General features: G+C 37.6%; 1 protein-coding gene across 1 annotated transcript in view; it reads right to left on the bottom strand.

The window, feature by feature from the left end:
- Positions 1-7,024: 7,024 nt before the first annotated feature.
- The window catches only part of TMEM135 (transmembrane protein 135), a 242,098-nt gene continuing 221,805 nt past the window's right edge, over positions 7,025-27,317 (bottom strand). Inside the window, exons 9-15 of the mRNA XM_046016049.1 lie at positions 24,804-24,873; positions 20,797-20,964; positions 17,810-17,873; positions 16,780-16,856; positions 12,587-12,685; positions 11,238-11,305; positions 7,025-9,373 (exon numbers count right to left, since the gene is read on the bottom strand). Of these exons, the coding sequence (XP_045872005.1) occupies positions 9,241-9,373; positions 11,238-11,305; positions 12,587-12,685; positions 16,780-16,856; positions 17,810-17,873; positions 20,797-20,964; positions 24,804-24,873 (679 nt within the window). The 3' untranslated portion in view covers positions 7,025-9,240. The remainder of the gene's footprint in view (positions 9,374-11,237; positions 11,306-12,586; positions 12,686-16,779; positions 16,857-17,809; positions 17,874-20,796; positions 20,965-24,803; positions 24,874-27,317) is intronic.

Here is a 27,317-nt window from a genome sequence, read left to right as displayed (position 1 = left end):
TACTGGCTGAGGAAATCACAGGAGTCAGCTCATTTATTTTCCTTCTTCCTGGGATCACTGCCCCACAGTGCTTGATGTTCAATGTCTGAAAACTATTGTTTATATACATATTATCAGGATTTTTTGTTTTCGTTTTCAGGTGAGAAGGTAGTTCCAATTCTTGTTCTTCTATCCGAGCTGCAAGTAAACATCACAACCATTTTTGGAGGCATGATTTTTATTACAATGTCATATGAGGACTTCTAACAGAGAGGAGTAAAGATGCCATTTCTTGGCAGGAACTGTTATATTCTGAGAAAAACAAAACAAAACAAAACTTAAAACTTTCAACTCTTGGTGATCTGAACTCAAATTCTGGTACTGTTACCACAGGCAAATTACCAGGGAGGCAAATTGCCTCCCTGATTCCCATTTCTCTCACTGGTAAGACAGACCAATAATATCTACCTCATAGCTTGAAGGTTTGAATGGGATGTAAACAATCTATCATACATCACAGGTACCTCATACATTTCACTTCCCTTCCTCCCCCTAAAAATGAATATCAGAAGAAGCTATTTGTTAAGGACCTGCTACATTTCTTAATCCCACACTGTTCTCAAATATCTAAGATCCTTTCTGTTATAAGAAAAGAATAATCCTAATATGCTACTGAAAAGCCAGACATGAAGCTGAAGTCTAGAAAAACTGCCTGGGAATTTTCACCCTGTGAAAATGAATGGGAAAGAAGGGATTTGTGTTCTGCCCTGTCTACTTCTGGTTTAGATTTGGCAGTTTTTAAAGTGGGGAACAATCTAGAATTCCAGCTCTGTCAGGAAAAAGCAAACAAATGAAACAGATGACAAATCATTTCTCTAAGACCTGAAGCCAAACTGGCTCCAATAGCTGCTGAAATGGCAGCAGAAGCCAATTTCCTGGAGTATTTACAAAAGCATTTATAAGGATAATATTTTCCAGACTTTTACAGGGATGGCTAAGGGTAGATTTTTAGTCTGCTGACTCCACTAAGTTAGCATGTATTCTTTAGACAGTTGCTGAGATCATTACCTCCCACCTTAACTCTCCCACACCCCCCCCCCCCCAATATAAAGGTCTGATTTAGGCAGAGATGAGGAATAAGCTGTGGTCCTTGCCCTTCAAATATATACACCATCTTCTCAAGGAGCAATAGGTGAGCACAGCGAATGAGAATCAAATGGAACATGTTTTATGGGAAATATTAGCAAACTGCTTCAGGAAGACAGAGATTAAAAAATCAGCAAAGCCTTCAGAGAGGTGACTGCCTATTTCAGTATACATGCTGAAGTGGAGTAGGAGAGGAAAAGAGAGCATTCTCAATAAAGGGAGGAAGGGATACAATGGGAAAAGAATCTGAGGTCTGATCTACAAAGGATGGGAATGTGTCAATTAGAAATGTTTTTAGCTGGGTCGTAGGGCAGCTCTATTTTTAACTTTTTGAGGAACCTCCACACTGTTCTCCAGAGTGGCCATACCAGCTTGCATTCCCATAGCAGTGTAAGAGGGTTCCCCTTTCTCTGCAATGGCCACAAGAGCCAAACTATGGAAAGAGCCCAGATGTCTGTTGACAGATGAATGGATAAAGAAGATGTGGTATATACACACAATGGAATATTACCCAACCAAAAAAAAAAAAAAAAAAAAAAAAAAGAAATCTTGCCATTTGCAATGATGTTGATGGAACTAGACTAGGGTATTATGCTAAGTGAAATCAGTCAATCAGAGAAAGACAATTATAGTATTTCACTTATACTGGAATTTGAGGGGGAAAAACCCAAGAACATAGAGGAAAGGAGGTCAAAATAAAATAAGACAAAATCAGGGAGGCAAACCATTAGAGACTTCTAATCATAGGAAACAAACTGATGGTTGCTAGAGGGGAGATGGGGGGAATGGGGTAACTGGGTGATGGGCACTGGGGAGGACACATCACACAATGAGCACCGGGTGCCTATGCAACTGATGAATCACTGAACTCTACCTCTGAAACTAATAATACACTAAATCTTAATCAACTGAATTAAAAAAAATATATTTCCCATTCAAAGAGAGAAAGAAAGAAAGAAAGAAAGAAAGAAAGAAAGAAAGAAAGAGCAAGAAAGAAAAATGTTTTTAGCTGAACATAACAGACTCCTTGACTAATAGAGCCTTAAGTGATTGAGGTTTGTTTTCTCAAAATTCTCAGAGGTATGCGGTTACTGGCTTTGATTCAATGGTCCAGGAATGTCATCTGGGAGGCAGGTTCTTTGACCATTTTTCTGCTCTGACATCTTTAACACAGTGGTTTTTCATCTTTATACTTTTCACCTCATATCTGCCAGGTTGTTGCCACAGATCCATATCCCATTAACTAGGGTTCTGAACAAGAGAAAAAGGAAGAAGCTGAAAAAGCTTTACTTAAGTCAGAGAGGGAAAAATTTCCCAAGAGTTTCCCAGATTTCCCATCACATCTTACTGGCCCAAACTGGATCACATCACCATCTTCAGAGAAGAGGACGGAAAAATACCTGGACAAGAAGAAAGGAGCAACGTGGAAGCCCTAGAAAAAGAAGAGCCGAGCCCCCTGAGCTGGGCGTATTGCCGCCTTAAACAAAGTCAGTGCTCCATCAACAAGAAAGAAGGATTAAAAAACCATTAGGTGAGCAATTAATGATGAGTTGCAATCCACTTCTGAAGTTTATTCCCAAGTTACAGAAAGAGTTCTAGTGGGGAAAATGCCTATATGATTCCATTATACCTCTAAGTTTTGTGGATTTATTTATCCTGTCTTCTTAGCTCTCAAGAAAACCCTAATTCCTGAGAATGGCAAGCTTTAAAAACTGCAGGGTCAGATTCAGAAGCTACTGAATTTCTTCCCGTAGTTTTGTAGATTTTACCGAGATTACAAATTCCATTTCAAAAGGAGGAACTTAAAACTTTATTTGTATAAAACCTCTTTTAATACATTGAACACATTTTCAACTCACTGAGCAAACAACTGTTGGCATTCTTAAGCATTACAAGGCCGTCCAATCATTCATGCCATCAACACGGAATACCCCCACGGAAGCCAAGCACTTGGTCAGTTAATACCTAGTCTGACCACTGGCCTCCGGTCAGGTTGATATCTATAATGCTTGCAGACACACCCCACACTCTGATAATTCTGAGAAAGATCCCCATCCCTCCTCTTTCACAGACTGTGTCTCTTCTCTACGCCACATTTGGTAGTGCACCCCCGTCTCCCACATCACTGGAATATAACTTCCAATAGCCCCACTTTGAATGAATCCTTCTGGCTCACTTCTGAGGGGAGAGGAGAGAAAGAGAAGCTAAGCTACCTCTCTTTCTAGCACATTCCACAGCATTCCTTGAGGCTCTTCCCTGACCAAGAGTCAGACTGATACTTCTGTCTCACCTTCAGTTTCCTCTGAAAGAAACAGGAAAATGAGAACTTCTTTTTTTTCCTTTTCTTCTTTGAAGAATTCAAACTGAAGAAATAAGGGGCATAAATGTGGCACAGTCCTGGGAAGGTAAGAAATAAGAGGGAGGAGGGGGGTGGAAGTGTGTGTTCAGCCTCCTCTCACCCATTCCTTTTGGCACCCCACCCTCCTAATGACCAAGGAACAACAGGATGACTTCATGCTTTAAACTTTGGTGGACCTTTGGCCCCAATCCATCCCAACAGCCACAGCATCCTCCTGTGTGAACAAAATAATCTGAAAATTCATTTAAGTGGTTGGATGATAACTGAGACACTGAGTCTCTTAGACACTGAGGAAAGGAGACCTCCAAAATTGCCTGGTCCAAATTAAGGGACAGAGGAACATAATACTGCTGGGTGATCTCTGCTAATACAAGCACACAGGTCCACCTGCAGAGGGCCGGACCTCTCCAGCCACACGGGGCTGCTGAAGCTTGTACAGTGTGTGCTAAAGATCAGCCATAACCTGGGGTTTTCTTATAAGGTTAGAAAGTTATGCTCTAGGTTGGGCAAGGGGGGGCAGGCACTAAACTGAATAAACAAGCAAGCTGTGGTGGCTTGTGAGCTAGAGAAAAAGCACAAATGCTCCTGACTTGATGCCTGGGCTGTGGACTGGATGCGTGTGTGTGTGTGTGTGTGTGTGTGTGTGTGTGTGTGTGTGTGTTACTAGGATTTTCAGGTCCGAAAGGACAATGCCTAAAGCCCAATACATTATTTCACTTGGGACGTACCTGGAGGAGGAAGGGGGAAAAGAAAATGGAGAAGGAAATGACTGTGGACTGGATGCGGGTGTGTGTGCGGGTGTGTGTGTGTGTCTGACTGACTAGGATTTTCAGGTCCGAAAGGACAATGCCTAAAGCCCAATACATTATTTCACTTGGGACGTACCTGGAGGAGGAAGGGGGGAAAGAAAATGGAGAAGGAAATGACTGTGGACTGGATGCGTGTGTGTGTGTGTGTGTGTGTGTGTGTGTCTGACTGACTGACTGACTAGGATTTTCAGGTCCGAAAGGACAATGCCTAAAGCCCAATACATTATTTCACTTGGGACGTACCTGGAGGAGGAAGGGGGGAAAGAAAATGACTGTGGACTGGATGCGGGGTGTGTGTGTGTGTGTGTGTGTGTGTGTGTGTGTGTGTGTGTGTGTCTGACTGACTGACTAGGATTTTCAGGTCCGAAAGGACAATGCCTAAAGCCCAATACATTATTTCACTTGGGACGTACCTGGAGGAGGAAGGGGGGGGAAGAAAATGGAGAAGGAAATGACTGTGGACTGGATGCGGGTGTGTGTGTGTGTGTGTGTGTGTGTGTGTGTGTGTGTGTGTCTGACTGACTAGGATTTTCAGGTCCGAAAGGACAATGCCTAAAGCCCAATACATTATTTCACTTGGGACGTACCTGGAGGAGGAAGGGGGGAAAGAAAATGGAGAAGGAAATAGGCAATGAGTTCTCACCCCTTGCATATAGCCACAGCAAGTCTGATGACGTCACCGCGTTGTTGAGAAGAGGCTGACTATCTTGAATTTAAAGGCTCCACATTCAGAGAAACGTCTCTTTCCACATGTGTGCAATTATCTTCTGTGCCTTCAGCCTAGGAAATGTGGAGCTAGAGCACTGTCCCTGAAAATGGTTATTCGATTTTCATGATCCCACAAGACGCCGCCCCCTTACCAGATGCCACCCAAGGGAATAATGGCACATTCACCTTCAAGGAGCATAGTTAGCAGCATGGAACACCAGGCAGCAGAAAAAAGGTAAGGGGCACAGTGATGAGCAGTGGGGAGGGGCAACACAAAGTTTAGACATAAAGATCCTAAGGCTGGGAAGGAAGAAAAAGAGAAAAGCTGGGACAGAGAGGGAAAGAAGGAGAGAGAGGCCACATCAAAGAGCAAGAAAGTGGTACCAGATATGAAATCTTTCTTCCAATTCACCACGGCAGGAAGCTTAAAGCCACACGGGTGCCCAGTGCCCTGCCGCACTCCTAGGATACATGCTACATCACGGCCAACTTCCTGCCCCTTCTGTGCTTCCAGACACACACATCTATGTCAGTCTCCTTTCTTTGTAGTCACCCTTCTCATAACTGCAGAGCAACAGCAAAGTCCCCTGGGCTACAGCTGAATCAGAAACACAGCCTCAGTCCTGGGGTCCCCATATCAGAGGCTCGAGGGAAGCACCACACCCCCAGTATCCATGTCCACACCCCTGATCTCAGGGTCAGCTCGGTGCTGGACACTCTTTTCCTTGCTAAGCGCATGAGAAGGCACTGCAGAGTGAGCGAACATACCGCCACAAAAGGAGCTATAAAAAGGAAGGCACAGGCTTGAGAGAACAGTCAGAACAATCTCCTGGGTGTCCATAATTCAACTAATCTTATTTATTACTCATTACAGTCTCAATCTAGCCCTGCAGGAAACATTCATTCCTTACTTTTTCTGACATTTTTCCTGATCACTCATCTTCTAGTTACCCTAAGTTCTCTACCTGAAAATGAACAGCAGGTGGAAAAGCAGCCACAGGTTAATTGTTGGGAGAGATGAAGTTTTTCAGGTGTCTGAGCAGTTCAGAAATGAATATTTCTGTCTCTGTGGAGCAAAGAAAGCATCCACGTGAGAATGATCTTGTTGTTGGGACAAACGGCTTTGTCTTTAGGATAAAAATAAACCACAGAGAGAATTCAAGGACTGTGTGGGCGTGGCGGCCTCTCTGATTCAAAGGTGGTGAAGGCCAGGCCATGGCTCGCAGTGAGCACGTGCTCTCTGGCCCTGCCGAGAGGCTGCTCCGAGCAGGTGACAGAAGCCAATGGACGAGGCTCCTTGTGAGTAAAGGAAATGATTTTCACTAACTATACGTTGACAGGGGACTAGAAACTCAGGACTGTGATAAAATACAACCAGAATACAATTTTGTTGCTCTTAACGACAAAATCAAATGTTAGCCTAGATGCAATCCACAAGGAAATACACAATCTCGACAGGAAAATGCTGTGACAGCTGGCCAGTTTGGGTTTCATCATGCAAGACATGTTCGTCATAGAAAAAAAATAATAAATTATAAAATCTGAGAGCAAAGAATAAAAAGATATCATTCTAAATTAAATAACCACGGACTAAGCAACAAATGATGGCCAAAAATAAACTAGAAATCAACCAAGTGACAACCATTTCCAGAGATCAAGACAAAAGTAACAGAAGTGACCGTAGGATTTGTGAAACAACAGAATGTGGTTTTGTTTCAGACATGAGTACTAAAATGGACTCAAACTATCTGATGAGAAACTGGCAAGAATCTAATAGATTGGAGACAATCTGTTATCTTGCAAACTCAGTCTTAGTGGGGTTAGTACTATCTCTAGGATTTTATTCATGCAGGAAATAGCAAGGAAACTACTATAAGACTGCCCAGACCAACGCACTGTCTTCCAGACTCCAAAAAGATGTGGGAGAAGCTAAGGGGGAGTATCCAGGTTTCCTGCAGTCGGTTCTGATGGAAACGTACCATTAACAGGATGTTTTCAGTGTATAAATGGACTAAAAAACACATTTGGAAAGGACATCTATTTGGCTTTATTTATGGTGCCAAGTTGTCAATCGATACCTGATTGGTTAGAGGTAGAAAGATACTCATTTTGATTGTCCTCAGAAACATGAACAGTCTCTTGTTTTCTCAAACAGCTACACTTTGCAGGCTGCCTCAGTGAAATCAAATCAGACTTCTCTTTTCACCATGGCAAATTAGGTAATTATTTGCTCAAGCTACACGTTCATTACTGTATTCATGATGCTTCATGATGGTTATTTCATTTTACATTTTATATTAAAACATGACTAGTTTGAGAAAAAAGTCAATCATAGAAATGTGCCTTTTGACAGTAAAATTTTACTAAACAATCTCATCAAATTTCAGTAGATTTGTCTTTTAACACCATAGCCTTTTTAATATTAATGAAAACAGTAACTTACAAATTAAAATGCATTTCTTTTAAGCAGACAGGAAAAATATTATAAACATAATTTCTAAATAAAGAAAATGAGGGGCAGGAAGCAGTGCTTTCTACACTGCTATAATACTTCATTTTTAAAAGTAAACACAGTACCAATCGTCATTTTGATTCCAGTGAATACAAACTTAAAAACAATTTATTAATGAATTTTGAAGTCTGAAACCAAAACGATGCCTTAAAAGTGTTGTCTAATAGAGAAGTCAATTCCAAGAAGTTAATCACAATGCAGAATTTTGACCTGATTAAAGTGGCTCTCTCTGTCACCATGGAACCAGAGAGTCTGTCTTTTCATTGGGTTTCAATTTGCCATGAACAACCAAGGATAGGATTACATGTAAACAGAAATATACAGGGCTTGATGAAATTGAATATGGAGGATCAAGCATTTTTAAAGTCTGGGTTATAATCCTTGTTGCAACACAAGTTCTACTGTATAATTAATTTACAATGGCCCAAAACTTTCCAGCAACAAAATGATATTAAAAAAATATACCATCATCCCTATTTGTTACATTAACTATAGACATCATAACCAATTAAGCCTTTTATCAACTTAGAAAAGTAAAACTTTTCCCTGAAATACTCTAAAGAGTAATCATATTTCAATCACAGCTGTCCTGAACTTATAATCAACAGTGACTCCATTTTGTCACTTCTTGTATTCTAAAAGGAATAAAAATGGTGACAGTAAGTTTTTGAAAAGAGGCTTGAGAACCTGAATCCCGTTAGTGATGAAATGGCCTTTTTTAACAACTACCAGATTTTTATATTGTTTATAGTTGTAAAATATCCATTGTGTAGGTAGAACAGTCGAGAGGGAATGAAACGACAAACTTGCCAAAACCACTTTGGATCCCTTCTAAATCTACAATGGCAGACAACCTTAGCCATGAAGAATTCGGTCCTAATAAATGAAAACAAACATCATAAACCCACAAGAGGTTTAGAAACAACCTCATTAGCTTTTAAATATTCAAGTGAAATGCTTCTGCAAAAGATTAAAACATACATTTCAACTGTATCAGGTATGTCCATTTCCATTTACTTCTAACCTGCCATTAGTACATAGGTTCACTGGGCTGCCAGACAGCCCAACTCATCCTGGAGAGAGATGAAGCCATCATGAGCGGAAGAAGACAGGGATACCACCACATTTATTCAAACAGCATAAGACCCGTCTTTGCATCCCTGAAGTAAGAACGGCCACCTTCTTCAATTAAATTGCTTTATACTAAAGCAGCATTGTCTGTGAAGAGTTACACTTCATATCCATACATTTTACTACTATAGTTACCAATTCAAAAGTTAAAAAAAAAAAAAATACAGACCAAATCCATGTACCCGTGATCCTTTGTATCCTAAAATGTAGAAATATTCTTAGTTTTAACCAAGAATTATATTGGAATGAACTAAAAACATCTTTTAAAGTAATTTTAACTATACTCTTATTTGTTACTACATTTCTACATAGATTATTTAAGATTGCTTGTGGACATAACTTAATCAATAATATAGCATCATGTCAACCACTACAGTGTCCCAGAATCAGAATCTGGCTACGGAAGGGTGCTTAATTATTAAGCAACACCTCCCTAAAAAGCTTCTGTACTTCTGATTGGTAAGAAAAACAAACAAACAAAGAGCATCTCTCATTGAAATAACACTGAAGTTCAAGCTTCTTTGTGATTCAACATAATTGACTCTTCAGAAGAAAGTAATGAAACATTAAGTCATATTAATAAATTATAGTCATCTTCAAGAAAACTCGATGGGCAACTCTGGTGTTACAGTCGTATATCTCGGATCCAACCTAGGGATAAAATCCTGAAAGTGTTTAGATGCACCAGTACCAAAAACATCGAGGACTTTTCGGTTCATGACAGCAAATCTGCAAAACAGAGGATACAGTGAACAAGCATTTAATGACGTTTATAAAATAAGATGGTTCACTTGACATGTCTTTCATGGAATGGGAAAACAGACAAGACTGACAAGACAAAAGACTCAATGGCAGGTTCAAAAGTCATACTGATCCTCTACCTTAAGATTCCTGGTCTCATATTTTCTTTGAAGAGATAATAATCCCCCGACCTGAGACCCCAAAGACTCCCAGAAGACCCTTTCAAGTTCTTTCTACTAGATTATGTCAAATAGAAAAACAAGCTCATTATAATTTTTCTGATGAATGAAATCACAGGAAACAAACTCAACAAATGACTGAGCTTAATATTACCAATGAGGCAAAGGTATTAAATGTAATTTCTTTCATAACTGACATTTTGATGTCTCACAATCCACAAAAAACACACCCAAATGTGCAAGTATTTAATGATTAAAGGGAAAATAGCATATAGGTTTGCAAATTTCTAATAGACGCAACAAAGTAAAAGTAGACCCTCATTTTATTCATCACCTAACTTAAAAGATTAAAAAAATTTTTTTTGAAAGACACATATTTAGCCAATGTGCAAGAGGAAACTGTGTCTCTATGCCTGGTCCCAATATTTCCTCTGGGGAGAATAATGAATTTAGTCTTGAACCCTGGGCCATTGCCACTATTCCAAGAAAAATAAATGTAACTTTCAGTGCCTTTCCAAAGTTAAGTTCCCTTCCAGAATAATCAGCTGGATAAGCTTATTAATAGGCAAAAAACTAAATGACAAAGAAATAGATGATTAACTAATAATAACATAAAGGACACACCAAAATCATGGCTAAGAGGAAGATTGCTGAAGCCAGACTACCTGGCTCATATTCCATAGATCCTTCATCTGCCGTGTGACTCTGGCAAGCTAGCTTACCTCCATGTGCACCTCAGCTGACTCCCACATAAAGTCAGGATCTTAAAAGTACTTATCTTATAGAGCTACTTTAAGGATTAAACACCTATGCATGTGTTCCTGTGTTGTATGTGTACGTGTGTGTCTTATAACCATATCTGGGACACAGTAAGCACTACACAACTGTTTGCTATTAAAACTACGAATGATAGTAATATTAATAACAGCTGCAATTTACTAAGTGCTTACTAGGTGCTAAGTGCTATTACAAACATCTCGATTTTCCCACAATCATACAGAAAATATATTACTATACATACAGAAACTATATTACTGTTTCTAGTAGGGAGAGAGAAATGGAGACTCAGGAGGGTAAACAACCTTCTCACCAGTGAGACAGCTAAACGTTATCAGAGCCAGAGTCAAACCTAAGTCTGTCTGACTCCAAAGCCCACAGTCCTTCTGTTAGGTCAAGCTGCCTCCCAGAGAATTAGATTAAGATCAGAAAATGCTAACAAAAACAATGAAGAACAGAATAATAAAGGCAGAGGAAATTATGCTTATAATATCAAGAAAGAATAGGATTATTCTTCCCCAAATGGAAATCATTCAGTTATTTAGGCAAGACTGCTAATAAATCTGCTTCGCATTTTTAATCAAAAAGAAGAGATCAAAGACTTTGAAAGTGAGACTTAAGTGTGTTACGTAGCAACTAATGAGCAGTTTTCAGATCAACACAGAACTTTCCTACAACATTTAAAATATCTCAAATAATACAGGGAAAAGTCAAAATAAAGTTCACTAAAAGAAGGCCCCATGTTATTCTTATTAAAATGGTCATATTTGCTTTATATGTAAGAGGCCTACTTGACCACTGAAAGAATATTCCCTCAAAAAGATGGAAAGGTTCAAAATCTGTTTTGTGGCAACTGCTCGTTTTCTATGGTCAGTTACAACGTCTCCGTCACTTACTTGCCCTTGGTGAGCCTTAAAAGGAACTTCCAGTAAGATGGCCGCAAGGTCTGAACTTCCATGACAGCCTGCGGTTAGAACATTTCAGTCTGAGACTTCTTTTAAGTCAATAGGAAAGAGGATTAGTTGTATTAGCCAAAAATGCATTTTTATGTCCTATTTCTATTGCTCATGTATTTTAAAAGCAACAGTGATGAAGATACAAAAATATGTACCTAGGTTTAAGTTGAATAATTATTAAGAATCTTTGTAAATAGGGCCTCAAATAAGACTACTGCTTATGAAATAATAATTGAGTTAAGTCACCATTATTAGGAAAGCATTAACTGAATACTCATTAGGGAGCTATCACTTCACTAATTATAATGAGTTTATCAACCTGGTGGCATTACTCTGAGAAAGTGCAAATAAAAGTGGTCCCCCAAATTTTGCAATAGCCCTAAAACCATGAATATCAATAATGACAATTACAGAATTTAAAGAAGTTGAACAATGCTTCTAATAATCTAGATTCTACCCCTATCTTTGCTACCTGAATAACACTGGGGAAACACAATTTTTCTTATTTATGCTCATGGTATCTTCCTTCCTCTAGAAGTTTAATTAAACTGGGCATTCTAGGGGGCACCAGAATGGCTCAGTCATCAAGTATCTGCCTTCAGCTCAGGTCATGTTCCCAGGGTCCTAGGATCAAGCCCTGCATGGAGATCCCTGCTCAGTGGGAAGACTGTGTCTTCCTCCCCCATTGTCCCTGCTTGTGTTTCCTCTCTCGCTGTGTCTCTCTCTGTCAAATAAACAAATGAAATCTTAAAAAATAAATAAATAAAATAGAATAAACTGGGCATTACAACCAAAGTACTAGAGCAACAATTCACCTATAAATTGCACTCTGTTTAAACCTAAAAATTATTGTGTTCAGGAAACATGACTTGGGCCATTAAGGTAACATGTCAATGATTTGAAACTTACAAGCTATCTTGGTTAAAAAAAAATTAAATTAAATTAAAATAAAAAGTAAACTGGGGTGCCTGGGTGGCTCAGTGGGTTAAGCTGCTGCCTTCGGCTCAGGTCATGATCTCGGGGTCCTGGGATCGAGTCCCGCATCGGGCTCTCTGCTCAGCAGGGAGCCTGCTTCCCTCTCTCTCTCTCTGCCTGCCTCTCTATCTTCTTGTGATCTCTCTCTGTCAAATAAATAAATAAAATCTTTAAAAAAAATAAATAAAATTTAAAAAAAAATAAAAAGTAAACTATAACCAATAGAAATGTTTCTAGGCTGTTATTTTCCCCCACTGGTTTAATGTACAGAAATAGAAATAATTCTATTTTTCATTTCAAAAAGTTATACTTACTGCCTGGAAGCATATTGCTGTAGAGATGGAATAAATGATAGTATCTGCATGGGGAAAATAGGGAACCTTTCCTGCTTCAATGCCTTTGAAATACATTGTCTGGAATGAAAAACAAACATAATCCAAGATTTATTAAAAAAAAAAAAAAAACCCAAACACACACAACTTTAAATAGCATGAACAATACGGTGGAGCAATATATTCACTCCCTGTCTACAACTACTTTTTCTACCTTCCAAATACTCATTATCCTTTCGGAGCTCAAATTACAGGTCCCATCTTCCATGACAGAGTTAAGTGTCAGCCCTTTCCTTCCCGCGTTCCCTCACCCGAAACCTGAGACACCAGTAATAATACTTTTCTGTGAAATTCAGTAACTTTTTATTGCTACTTCTTTTATATCATTTATCCTTCAATACTTTTGGTCCAATGCTCAGGTCCTCTCTTCTCTGCTAACACTATTCACTCACTCACTCCTTCACGCAACATTTAATGGTGTTAATTAGTGACATGCTGGGCACGACGCAGGAGCCTGGAATTTAAAAATGAATACAAGAACATCTAAGTTGGTGCATAAGAGAAATAACGTATGCACTTAGATGTATAACTATGTATATATATTTATTGTGTGTGTGTAATTTTTTTTTGTGGCCCCCCCACTTAGGGGGAAGCAAACTACTTTGTCTAGGACAAAGGACCGAAGGGAATCTCAGAAATGACTACATTTGAGTAGTGCTTCTCAAACCACCTGCAGGGAGGAAAAAAAAATTTTTTAAAATCTAGTTGTCATGGCTTGATGCTTTCATAATGCAATAAAAATAAATTACTAGAAAAATAAAATTTAAAAACACAAAACTGAACCAAATTTTCACTCTTATATGCAAAAGACAAATTACTCTGCCAAGTTGCTACAGAAGTTTCCAAATGCTTGCTCTCAACTTCTATACTTATCTCATCCTCAACCGATAGCAAACAGTTTCTGGGCTAGCACTAGCCTGCTGACCACGCTCCTAATAGTACTGCGCCCTAAGAGGCACAAGACAGAAAAAGCAGGGGCAACAAGCTGGGTGAAAGTACACGATACATATGGGAAGGACCAGTCCATTTATATGGTTAGAACGTGGCGTAATTCATGGCAAAGGTTTCTTTGAAACATGGGAAAGCTAAAGTATGACTAGAACGAAAAGTGAAAAACAAGAACCAGGAGAAAACAATGTGGGGAGGAAGGTTCAAGAAGACAGAGGTGGTCCATGAACTAAATAAAGAACATGAAAAAAAAACTTTCCCCTAAAAGTTGTCTATACAGCTAGGTTTTATTTAATATTCATTACATAAAAATGCAGCATTTTAATAAAAAAATAATTTCAATCTGTAAGATAATGTACAAAGAGTTATAATCTACTTAGGAAGGAACATATACATGGGCTGGTATTTTGAAAATACTATACAGTATATTACAAGGAACAGGTATATTGTAGTGTGTTCTTGCTGACAAAAATCAAAGTCCAATGTGGGAGAAGAGCATCATAGAAACATGTGAAACAGGAATCTCTTGATACATGGAATAACTGTTTTCCTAATTTCTTATAATAAAACTTATCTGTGGAGCCTGATTCTAAGTTAATGAAGGGGGAAACCATATCCTATATTTCTGTATGCTTACTAGCACCTAGTACAGTAATGGGAACATAATAAATATTAAATAAATACATCTTGGAAATAATTTTTTCCAAGAAAAAAGGTTTCTAGTCAGCTAACTTTTATTTAATATTCATTATTAAGAGTAATGCAGCATTTTAATACAAAATAACTTCAATCACAGGAAAATGACTGCCTATTATGCCATAGCCATTAATTCCACAAAGGACACACTAAGTTTAAATCTGTAACTTTCTGAATTAAAAAAAATTTTTTTCTCACCAGCACACTTTATATCCAGTTTCTTTTGCAAGACCCAATATGGCCTACTGATTTAAGAAAACAGCTACTCCATTGTTTGGCTTAAAAAACTCTAGGAATTTAGGGAAGCAGCTACAAAACACACCTTTTACAAACTAGATCTCAATACTGTATTTCCCCAGTGTCACAGAATATATCTTCGCTAGCTAGGGTATACGTTCTTTCTCGTACTCTCCTTGTCCTCTCCATTAGCAAGCCTTGTCAACTCTGTCTCCTAAACACACACCAAATTTGTGTATTTCTCCTCATCCTTACTGCTTCTGTCCCAGCACAAGCTACCATCTCCTGCCCGAGACTAACAGTCCTCCCAGCTTCCAGTCTTGCCTCTAGTCTATTTTTTACAAAATGGCTAGAATATTTTTTTCTTCTTAAAACATGAATTAAATCATGTCATTTCCATGCTTAAAACCCATGCTTAAAACTCTCCAATGACTTCTAATTGCACTGAGAAAAATATCAAACTCTCTTTCTCTCCCTTCCTCTCTCTCTCTCTCACACACACACTTGAAAATAAAGCAAGCATGTAATTCTCTTTATGTTATTAGGGATATAGACTTTCAGTGAGGTAAAATTTTTAAGAAAATCAAACAAGTTAAATAAAATCTGTAATCTTAACTTTGAATTGGAAATATCAATATGCTCCGTATTTTCTCTTTCTCTAAAAAGGGGTGAAGGGGAGAAAGATTCTCCAGCTCTGTTCACTAGAATGGCTAAGAAAGCTTACCTAGCCAATGAACAAGAAACTTCTGGTACACAAAAGTCTCTAAATACCATTTCCCATGAAAAGAAACTAGCAGTCACTTCAGAAAAGGCTGATTCTGTGCCTGGGGCAGGAAACGGCCAAGACAAGCCTGGAACATCTTGTTTTATCACAAAGTACGAAAGCTACCAGAGATCTAGGCATTATATAAAAAAGAAATAGGAATCAACCTGTAGATGCTCTCATGGTCAAAGACAGAGCAATGAGTGCAATGCCTGGGTCGAAACAAATCAAGTATGTTAAAATTCATGTCTTTAGGATGACACTTGAAAATAAAGACTCACGGGGGTCAATTTTGCAAAATATCAGAAACTAATTCATTCTGAACACCAGTAAAGAAAAGGAAGTAATCAAGCATTTTATTACCACTTTGTGAGCAAACTGTTTCAAAGCTGAAACAGCTGAAAAGGGAAAGCTCTTTTTAAAAGAATTCCCACTAATAGCTACGAAGAAGAAACAATTATGGATTATGACCATTTTGTAACTCTCAATGAAATAAAAAGACCCTGGCAATGAGTATTAATGGCTGCTAAAACAATTAAGTGAAAGCCTAATAGGGAGTATTACGTTGGCTCTATTTTTTTACATTTATTTATGTTAGCTTTATTAATACTGAGCCCACTGATCAATCTTAGCATCACAAAAAGGGAGACAACTAGACATTTCTGTGCTTCCTAATATGACGTAATGGGAATTCAAACACACAGTAAATGTGAGCTATTTCTGTCCCCCTCCACCTCCTAAAAACTGAACCTGAATTGCTTAAGCCTCTAGATCTAATTAACAGTTTACAGGAAATTTGTGGGTTAAGGAAACGTGTTAACACCACCAGTGAGGAAATGATCAGCAAAATCCAGAATGTGGGAATTTCACAGACCTAATAACCTAGATCTTTAACAAATAAATGGCAAGGAAAAAAAGAAAGAGGTGGGGAAGGAGAGTTGCTATTAAAAACTAAAAGAGACTTTGGATCTCAAAACAAAGAGACTGCAAAAAGACATCTGCGAGATTATCAGTGAGAATATAAGCTCTAACTGGGTATATATTGATAGTAAAAAAGAATGACAAGGTTTTTTAAATGTAGGAAAACGGTATTTTGATTACATTTTGGTAGTACTATTGATCGGTTTATTTTTAAGGCATCTTTATCTTGAGTTGGAAGAAGTGATATGATGTCTGGGATTTGCTTCAAAATAATTCAGTACTTGTGGGGTTGGGGCAGTAGAGATGGCATGAGATTGGTCAAATGCTGTTAACTGTCGAAGCCGTATGATGGGTACATGAGGACTGGTTACTTTATTCTTTCTACACTTGTATATATTTGAAAATAACACACATAAAGAAAGAGAAAGAAACGGGAGAACCGACCAAATAAATACTTTCATAGACAGACTTGCTCTTGTAAACTGGAATAGATATTTGCGAAAATCTTTATATTCTTCGGAAATACACATGCATAAAAATGTTTGCTTACCTCCACCAATTTGGAAGCTAAATACATGGAAATTGTCGTACTTTTATAAAACATCATTGATACTCCTGCCAAAAATCCTGAAACAACAAATAAAGCAAAACTGATCAAATCCGGAAGTATTTGTGGGTAAGTCACTCAGAAACGACATTTCACTTAAGTAAGACAGAACTGATCTGTAGCACTGCCTTTTGTTATACAAAATCAACAACGGGAATAGACTTCAGACATTAAAATGGAGTGAGTATCATATATTTTAAACTGAGAAACTGACCTGTAGAGTTAGGAACACAAAGTTCTGATACACGTATTACAAGAAACTTTACATTCTAAATTTAACTTTAAAGACAAAAGTGGTCTGACAAATATAATGATTTTCAAAATCATTTCTAAGTGGAAATATTTACTAATCTATTCTTCTAACAGCTCAAAATTACTCTTAGTGCTATCATCACACCTCCCTCCATAGCAGTGCCTTCATTCCATAAACAGAAGCCCAAGGCAGGAAGAGGCCTGGAATACTGCTAGCAGGTATATTACTACTAAATACTTGAAAGTTATTAATTTAACTTAAGTAGCATGTATGTTACAACTTGCAGAAAATGTTAATCTCGTGTTTTAATTTTTATGAAATTATTTACATTTCTAAAAAATAAAAAATTTATTTTATTGAACTACATGTAACGTGCTCATGGCAAAAAACAGAATACTTTAAGAAACAGAACTGCCTTTCCATTAGTCACAAAATTTGTTTAAGTTTTGTATTCTTCTATGACACAGTCCCTAGGATTTCTGGCCTGTAACACGGCAGATACCCAAGTCATTACACTGGCAATTCAAAACACCTGATGGCAAGAATGCCTTGACAGGTTAAATTTCGCAAATATAAAATGTTTGGACTACTGCCTCAGTAGGGATTCTATTATAGAGAAAGAGAGATCCCTAGAAATCAGATGAATTTGGAAACTACTTCTGCGTCATTCCTACCACTGATTGATACAATAATAATAACTCCTTTTTATCATTGCTTTACCAGCTATAATAGCATGCAGTTCATCATCCAGGTTTCTGACCCAGCGCAGGAAGCAACTAGTACCCTGTATCAAGAAGAAAATGCAATGACTTCAGTTGTTTCATTTCTAGAAAAGATGCATATAACATCTATAATGAGTGGGTCATTAATAGAATGTAGAGGCAAACTGGTGATCCTATTTGAATCAAACTAAATACATGATTGGGAAAATTATCAATAATAACCTGCTATAAAGGTATTGTTCTGCATAGACTCATATTAAGAAATCACACATAATATTTTTCTTGTCATGGTTTTTCAAAATGGAAGCATAAACTCTAATTTGCCTGGATATGGAATCACTTCCACTCTAACAAAGAGAAAAGCTAGAAGCCAGAATTCTACACTGAGAGAAAATACTTTTCAATATGAAGATGAAATAAAGACTTTCTCGGGTAGATAAACACTGAGAAAATTCATCACCTACAGACCTACATTACCAGAAATGTTACGGTAGTTTCGCAGGCAAAAGGAATATAATACCAGCTTAGATCTGTAAAAAGAAATGAGGAGCTCTGAAGATGGCAAAATGAGGATACATTTAGAAGACATTTTTTAATATTGTTTATTTCTATAAAAATTAATTAACTCTCTAAAGCAGTGGTCAAAACTACAGCCCACTAGCCAAATCTGCTGTGTCACCTGTTTTGTATGGTTCATGAGCTAGGAATGCTTTTATTCTTCTCGATGGATGAAATAAATAAAAAAATAACATGCTGTGATGTGTCAAAATCTTATGAAGTTCTAATTGAAGTGCCATGAAGTTTTATAAGAATGTAAATATGCTCCTTGATTTATATATTGTCTATGGCTGCTTTCACACTATAGCAGAGCTGAGTAGCCAGGAGAGAGACCAATCATGCTGTCCCCAAAGCTTAAAACAGTTATCATCGAGAAGCGCCTGGGTGGTTCAGTGGGTTAAGCCTCTGCCTTCAGCTCAGGTCATGGTCTCAGGGTCCTAGGTTCAAGCCCTGCATCAGGCTCTCTGCTCAGCAGGGAGCCTGCTTCCCCCTCTTTCTCTGCCTACCTCTCAGCCTTCTTGTGATCTCTCTGTCAAAAAAATAAATAAAATTCTTAAAAAAAATAAAAAGAGGTATAAATAGTAAACCAACAGTGAAGAATACAAAAAATATTAAAAATTAATAAAAATTAAAAACAAAATATAAATTTTTTTTTAAAATCCAGGAGGTAGAGAAAGAAAAAAAACACTTGGGGGGTAGGGGGGAAGCACATACAAAACAACTAGCAAAGAAGACAGCTTTAAGCTAAACCATATAAAAAAAAAAAGTATATTAAATGTAAATAGTCTAAATATATCAATTAGTAGATTATCAAACTGTATAAAAAAGAACTATATGTCATCTAAAAGAAATCAACCTTTAAACTGAAGACACGGAAAGATTAAAATAAAAGAATAATAAGACTATATATCAAGTATAATCGAAAGAACATTGAAGTAGTTATATTAATATCAGACATTCAGAGCAAGAATATTACCTGAAATAAAGAGGAACATTACAAAATGAAAAAAGAGTCAGTTCACTGAGAAGACACAGAAGAAATATGGATTGTTTTCCTGTCCTCCTCTCAATTACATTCTTATAAATATGTTAACGGCACTGACAATTTTATTTTCAATTGCACGTGGCTTTGGAACACACTGTACCATTATTTTTTGCAAGATATTTTCTGACCTAGTTGTATTTTTCTGTAGTTTAATACCACTACACTTTGTATTACCTGAACACAAAAACAGTAACAGAAATTAAAGCAAACAAACAAAAACATGTTCTGAGATATGCTGGATGGTGAAGAATAACCAACCTGGGACAAAGATATTGTGGACAATCCACATGTAACACTTAAGAGTTTACATTACGAATAAATACAAACTCTATGACATGAGAAATGAAAAAGAATATGAATATAAACATATAATTTCCAATACTGTGTCCTATTAACTTGTGTATTCAAAGACATTAGTAATGTTTCCTAGTCCAAACATATTGAAAATATTTTCAATATGAGTATAGTTCATCCTGTTCTCATGTCCATTCCCCCATACCTACTTTTTATAATAAATACTTATATAAAATGGCACATAACCATCTTACCCAAAATGACTCCAAAATTCAGGTTTCCCAGCATTAATTTTTTTTTAGTTTAAGAACAAAGTGTGTGTATATGCATACAATTACCCTTAGTCAATACATTTTACCATTTGGAATCTACATTTAGATTTAGAATCTAAATTTTTGGTGGTTAATAAAATGTCAGTAAATGATTTTTATATGAGTGATTCCCATTAAACAAAACACCATTACTTAAAATTTCAGAGCACTATGTCATGGATGACTCCTATGTAAGTGTTTAGGTGTGCACTTATAAATGTGTGGGTATGCTTATAGGGACATGGAGAAAGGGGTGGAAGGATGTTCACTATGGTTATCTGAGAGACAGTAGGTCAAAAAGGGATCATTAGTCATTGCTTATATAAGTTACAAAAGAAAATCTTTACTGGCTCAAGTGCTGATAACCACCAGAACAGTCTGAAATATGTTTAAATTAATAACCAGGCAGGAAGTAGAATTAAGAAATACAAATAGATCAGATCTATTAATCCACTTTTGATGTAAGAAATATCAAGAAGTTCATATTCTTTCATTATCTATGTTATTGAAAAAAAAATAAGTCTTTGAGAATCTTGAAAATTATGTATAAATGCAAATAGGTCTATACTTTCCAACACATTAAGTAACATTTTAAAAGAAGAAATTTCTCCAACCTCAATTCCCAATATACTGTGTATATTTGGAGATGTTAAGATATTTATGAATACAACAGAAATAAGTATTTAAAAAATGATGGATGGGTGAAGGCTGTATCTCATTCTAGTAATAGACATGTTATTTATTTCCCATTTTTCTTCCCTCTTCTGAAAGCCTTACCTTGTATATACTAACAAAAGAGCCCAGAAAAGCCCCGAGCTGGAAGTTTTCTTTATTGTAGAAGAGAGAAAATAGCCGGGATGGCTGTGTAAAAAGATGTCTGAACGCAGAGGGAATTCGGAGGCAGCACTGGATCAGGTAGCCCACACTAAACATTCTGATGAAACCCTAGAGAAAATTGGGATAAATTCTGATTTACATCCAAATTTCCAAGTCTGATAGACAGATATTTTACTGTCACAGAATCAAAACAGAACTCTAAATAAACAAATAAAACAAATTTATATCAAAGTATTTTCAAAATTAAGCATTAAAGACCTCAAACAACTTTAAAACAATTACCTTAAAATAAGAGTAAAATTTTTCAGGGACTATACTTTCTTTGATTTTCAAAAACTTGAAAGTCTCACAAGCACTAGCCGAGCTTGTCTATGCACCAAACTTCCATTTCTTGACATTTTGTTAACATTGTTAATAGAGTTGTAATTCCTAAACCACAAGTGAATTTTAGGGAAAAAGCACTATTCCAAAAAAAAAACAAAAAAACAAAGAACAAAAACAAAATAAAAAAAACAAAAACAAAAAAAAACCAGTTAACAAAACTAAACGCTTTTTGGAAATTTTAAGAGAATTCTTCTTAATCATTACTACAAGTAGGAATTCTTTTGACAGAAAAAGTAATTTTATTTTTAGACCTTTGGTATCAACTTTTTAAATGATCAGGTTACAAGAATTCTCCAGGGGCCCCTGGAGGCTTGGTGGGTTAAGCCTCTGCCTTCAGCTCAGGGCATGACCTCAGGGTCCTGTGATCGAGCCCCGGCATCAGCATAGGCATCAGCATAGGCATCGGGCTCTCTGCTCAGTGGGGAGCCTGCCTCCCCCTCTCTCTCTGCCTCCCTCTCTGCCTACTTGGGATTTCTGTCTGTCAAATAAATAAATAAAATCTTTAAAAAAAAAAAAAAGAATTCTCCAGGAAAAGAAAAAAATCTAGGTTTTTATTTCTATGTTTAACAGTATCAGAAGAAAATGTCTCTAAGAAATGGTAGCTTTAAAGTATACTCAACAAAACTTGAAAAAGCAAATCTACTACAAAGGCATACTAGCTGCCAACATTTTTCCACATTATCTACAACTATCCATAGTGCAAAAGGGAACAGAGAGGATAACTACTCTTGGTCAATTTCATTTCAGTACTTAGGGTAATAAAGTTTAAATGTTACTTCATACCAAGACTGAAAAATTACCATTAGCACAAAAGCAAATGTTACATAAAAGAACAGTAATTTACATGATTCAACCAATACACTGTAATACTGGTCTCCCATCCTCCTCCCCTCTCACCACCAGTGGGATGGAAAAATGTCTACATTCCTGCTAAGTCCTAAAGGTTGGGTTTGTATCTTCCAGAGAACAGCCTTATTTTTAGAAGAAAACTGAATTACTATTAAGAAACATTCATTAATTTACCTGAAACTATCTAACACCTGGTTAAAACATGAAAATTATACTGTCTGACCAATTAGCATAAATAACCATGCATTTGCTTAACTGAAAGTGCCCCGTATATGTTTAATGCATGAAGGGTTCACATTTTATCCTGCCATTAATAATCTTAACAATATTAATCTAAGGATTCAAGGGTCACACTCATGTTCAATCTTTCCATGTTATTTTCAAGAGATCCACTCATCCATCCATCCATTCACTCTTCCATATATTCAGGAAATAGTCACTGAAGTCCTCTTATGTGCCAACCACTACATAGAAGCTGGGGACAGAGTGGTGAGGAGGACACAAAGTTCCTGCCTTCATGGAGCTTCAATTAGAGAAAGAGTAAATAAGCAAATAAATTAAATAATTACAAATTACAATACGTGCTGTGCAGGAAATAATCAAGAGTCTAGTAGGGAAATAACAGGAAGCCTATATTAAATTGGGTGGTAAGGGAAGGTGACAGAGGATGTGATATTTAAACACAGAGAAAAGCAGGAGTTAGCATGTGAAAAACATTTGAGAGAGCTTGGACAGAAAGCACTAAGACAAAACAGAGATTGGTAGTTATGAGGAAATAAGAAAAAACATGAATGGAGCATAGCGAGTTGCAGAGAAGACTAATTCATATGAATATTTGCTCAGGGATGTGATTTAACATGTGGTCTAACTGAGCTGATGGAATAATGGGGTGCACTGTCAAAATATTTTACTATATTTGTAGAGCAAATTCCTCACCGACAGGTCTCCAAATAATTTTACATTCAAGGACAATATTGCAATTTATACCAACTTTATAGGACTGGTACACATTTGAAACAATGACTAGATGTTCTGCTTCCTCAGTAATTCTCCTTAACTTTCTCATATATTGTTTTTAACTATCACTTCCCCTCTTCCCAAACTTTCTCAAATAACTCTGATTTAATCAGAGTATTTCTCTTAGTTCTCCTCCTGAAGTCTCCCCTTAAATCAGAATTATGTCCATTTGGGAGGTATAACTCCTGTCTGGGAGCTGGCAGTCACTGAGGCTGCCAGCAATACTGTTACCCTCCCCCATCCCGCCACTGTACGAGTGGGGCAGGAAATCACATCTGGAAGGAGTGTATCAGAAACCATCACACAAGTGAAAAAATACTCTATTCCTCCAACCTCTGCTCAGACCTTCAGGGACAGTAAGGGTAAGTGTTGGGTGGGTACATGTCACCGTCAATATCAAACCACAGGCATTCACATTCAGAGGCACTTGATACAGTCCCTCTCCCCCACAGTGACTGCCGGGGGCTGTTTTTTAGGGGTGCTGTACCTCTTCCCATCATCAACAGAGTGGGGACCAGATATAATAAGGAAGAACATAAACTTTTTAAAGCCTCAGGATTGTGAGAGCCTCACCCAAAACTAAAGTACTTTTAGCAGGTGGTACCACCTGTGCCAGACTAACTGCAAGGAAAATAACTTCGTCCCCAGAGGTGGTGGTGCCGAAGGATGGGAAGACGGCAGCAGGCACAGACCAGGGGAGGGGCAAGTAGAGACACTCACAGACACAAATGTATCAGTGAGGGAGGAATTTATGCCAGTGGGCACGGCTAACTTCTGGCATGTAGAGCAACTGTGGATGTGCTCCAGTCTGTGCCACACCTTAAAACTAACATCTTTACAAGTCCAACGCCAAATGCCATTGCACCAGACTGTGCACAGTGCATGTGTGTGACTGCTGATCCACTGCTGCACAGCACACTCCAGGGACCTTGTTCTAGAACATGTTCTAGTGAGAATACATTACAACATAAACATTCCAATAACTTTATTTTTCTGTCTTCTTTGCTGTTGTTGCATCACCTTCTCTTCTACTTTGAAAGTTTTACACTAATTTTTTAAAAACATTTTATTTATTTGACAGAGAGAGAACATGAGCAGGGTGAGGGGGCAGAAGAAGAGGAAGGGCAAGAAGCAGACTCCTCACTGAGCAGGGAGCCTGACACAGGGCTCAATCCCAGAACCCTAGGATCATGACCTGAGCTGAAGGCAGACTCTTAACTGAGTCACCCAGGTGACTCATTAATTTTAAATAAGCAAATTTTGAAATTAATTAACCAAGGATCTGGTAAATGAATACTAAAAGCTAAACTGTTATCTAATTTTCACAAATATCTCATTCTTCAAGTCAAATGCAAGAAATGATAGCAATTACTGTCTATTTTTCCATTTCCTTTGAAATCATGCTTTAATTCAAAAGTTATTTCTATATGGGGCGCGCCTGGGTAGCTCAGCCAGTTGAGCATCTGACTTCAGCTCAGGTCATGATCTCGGGTCCTGGGATCAAGCCCAACATCTGGCTCTGCACTCAGTGGGGAGTCTACTTGCCCCTCTCCCTCGGCCCCTCCACCCACTCATGCTTTTTTCCCTCTCTCTCAAGTAAATAAATAAAATCTTCAAAAAGCTTATTCTACACACATTCCCCATAGCTAACTTTATATACTATATAAATATATATATAGCTAACATTATATACTTACTTTAATGCAGTAAGAGATGCAATTATCTTCATAGTGTTTGCAACATCTATGCCTTGGTCCATGCCTACATCTGAAATAAAACAAAAATAATAAATGATGCATACATGTGCAGATGTGCTTAAAACTCTCTAACCAAAAAAGGAGAAAACATTACCCACTTGTTTCTAAATGCATGCATCTTTTGATGTATACTAAATCAAATTAGGTACAAAGCCAGCAGGCGTGAAATGAGAGTCTACAACAGGTCTGATTTATAGCTTCAGCTTCCCAAAACTGATCCCTAACTTTCTACATTGGCTATTCATTCAACACTCTCTAAAACACCACTACCAAGATAATTTTTATTAAACATTAGGACATAAAAAAGCAAAGAGAACAGATTTTTTTTCTTTTCAGTACACCATTTGAAGCAGTGCATAGAATATGTGACTGCAGTCAAAACACTTAAATACACAACAGAAAAAACATTGGTAAATATGTGTGACTAAATATGAGAAATATGTACATATTATCTCTATACTCTGCCAAATCTTTTGGAACCTTTAAATTGCTCACTGTAGAGTGTAGCGGTCATAAGTCACCCATGAAGTCAGTACTTGAGCAACAACCACAATGAGAAAGTGCTCAGGTTACAGGATTTTATACTTAATTATATATGAGGGAAAACATCTGGAAAGGAAACATGATACGGGATTAGACCTCAAAATTCAGTTTTTAAAATAAATACAGTAATAGATCATGTGGGAATTAAAAAGTGGGTTATTTGTGATTTAAATGCAAACCACTTGGTCCTCTGGTGTTTAGTAAATGTTTCTGCTGGGGGGACTACTGTTCAAGATAGACGGATTTTTAATTATTTGGTATGTTGATTCTAGGACTATATATCCACTTGAGGCATAAAAAAATAAGTAAAATATCTAACGTGGCTCTGGCTCTCCCCCTTTCTCTGTGAAGTGTTCACGTTCCAAAATGAGCAGTTTTCATAATTCTTGCAGACTGCAGGTTATTAATTATCTTCATGGTTGGAACACAGTAACTTTCTCATTTATAACAATAATGCGTAGAGTGATATTCTGGCTCCATATCTCTCTAATTCCATTTGCAAACTGATTAGCAAAACCCTTTCGGAAATCCAATTGTGCACCACAGATGGGGTACACAGGCAGCCTTTCACAGACAAGGGGGAAGAGTAGGAGCTCCTGCTGCCCGTAGCCCTTATGCCATCAGAATGATGGGACGTATCTGGCCATGTGAAGTTGAGGGATTAAAGCTGGGCCCTAAACGACGTAAATCAGAGAAGGGGGGCCGTATGTAAGCCATCACTCTTCATACTTCTAAGTGTCCTCTTCAAAGACATTCCTCAGCCAGCACTACTGGAACTACACAGATATCATTAAACTCTCTTTGCTAGAGAAATTCAATTCTGCTATCAGCTAAACTGTCATTTAATCTTCCCTCGGTCTGTTATTAAAACTTCTCAAAACCTGGACTCGCCATCTCCTGTCTTATCTCCTCTACTTATATATATTACCCTGCATCTCCTTCCACAGCAGAGAACACACTAAGGTGAGTCTGGCAAGTTCAGCCATGACCTGATTAGTTCTGATACCCAACGCATCATTCACCCACATGACAAATTCTCGGCATTCCCGTCTCTGCATTCCCCTCTGATTCTCAGTCACATGATTTCCACAAATAGGGATTCCCTGTCACTTTTCTCCACTCAGGTGATCCGTAACTATTTTGAACTTGTTCATTACCAATTGCACTAGTGGGTATTTACCCTCAAATTACAAAACACTAATTCAAAGGGATATAGGCACCTCTACATTTACTGCAACATTATTTGCAATAGCCAAATTATGGAGGCAGCCCAAGCATCCAAGGATAAAGAAGAGGTGGCGCGCGCGCGCGCGCGCACACACACACACACACACACACACACACACACAGAGAAATATTATTGAACCATATGATTTACTCATATGTGGCATTTAGGAAACAAATGAGCAAAGGGGGAAAAAATGGAGAGAGAGAAACTAACCAAGAAACAGACACTTTAAACTAGAGAACAAACTGCTGATTATCAGAGGACAGGTAGGTAGGGATATGGGTGAAACAGGTGATGGGATTAAGAAGTATACTTATCATGATAAAAAAATAAAACAAACAAAAAATACATAAATATTTTTAAAGTTCACTATCACAGTTATTTCTGCCATCTGTTATTCCTTTCCTGCTTCTTACCTTCTATAGGTGATGTATGCTAAAATGAAGACAAAGTCTTTAAATTCAGTAAATATTTTGAGCACCCACTCTGTGCTCACATACATGAGGCAACTCATATGTTATTTCATTTAACGGATGAAACACTCCTTAACAGAGATCATTAACCCAAGTTAACAGATGAGGACTTCAGGGTCCAGAGGGGCTAAATCACTTGCCCAAAGTCACAAAGCCAGCAGGCGTGAAATGAGAGTCTACAACAGGTCTGATTTATAGCTTCAGCTTCCC

This window comes from Meles meles, chromosome 8, assembly GCF_922984935.1.
Source record: "Meles meles chromosome 8, mMelMel3.1 paternal haplotype, whole genome shotgun sequence".
In the NCBI taxonomy this organism is placed as follows: Eukaryota; Metazoa; Chordata; class Mammalia; order Carnivora; family Mustelidae; genus Meles; species Meles meles.
Note: the sequence above shows the minus strand (reverse complement) of the source record. Positions and strands in the feature narration are given on the sequence as shown.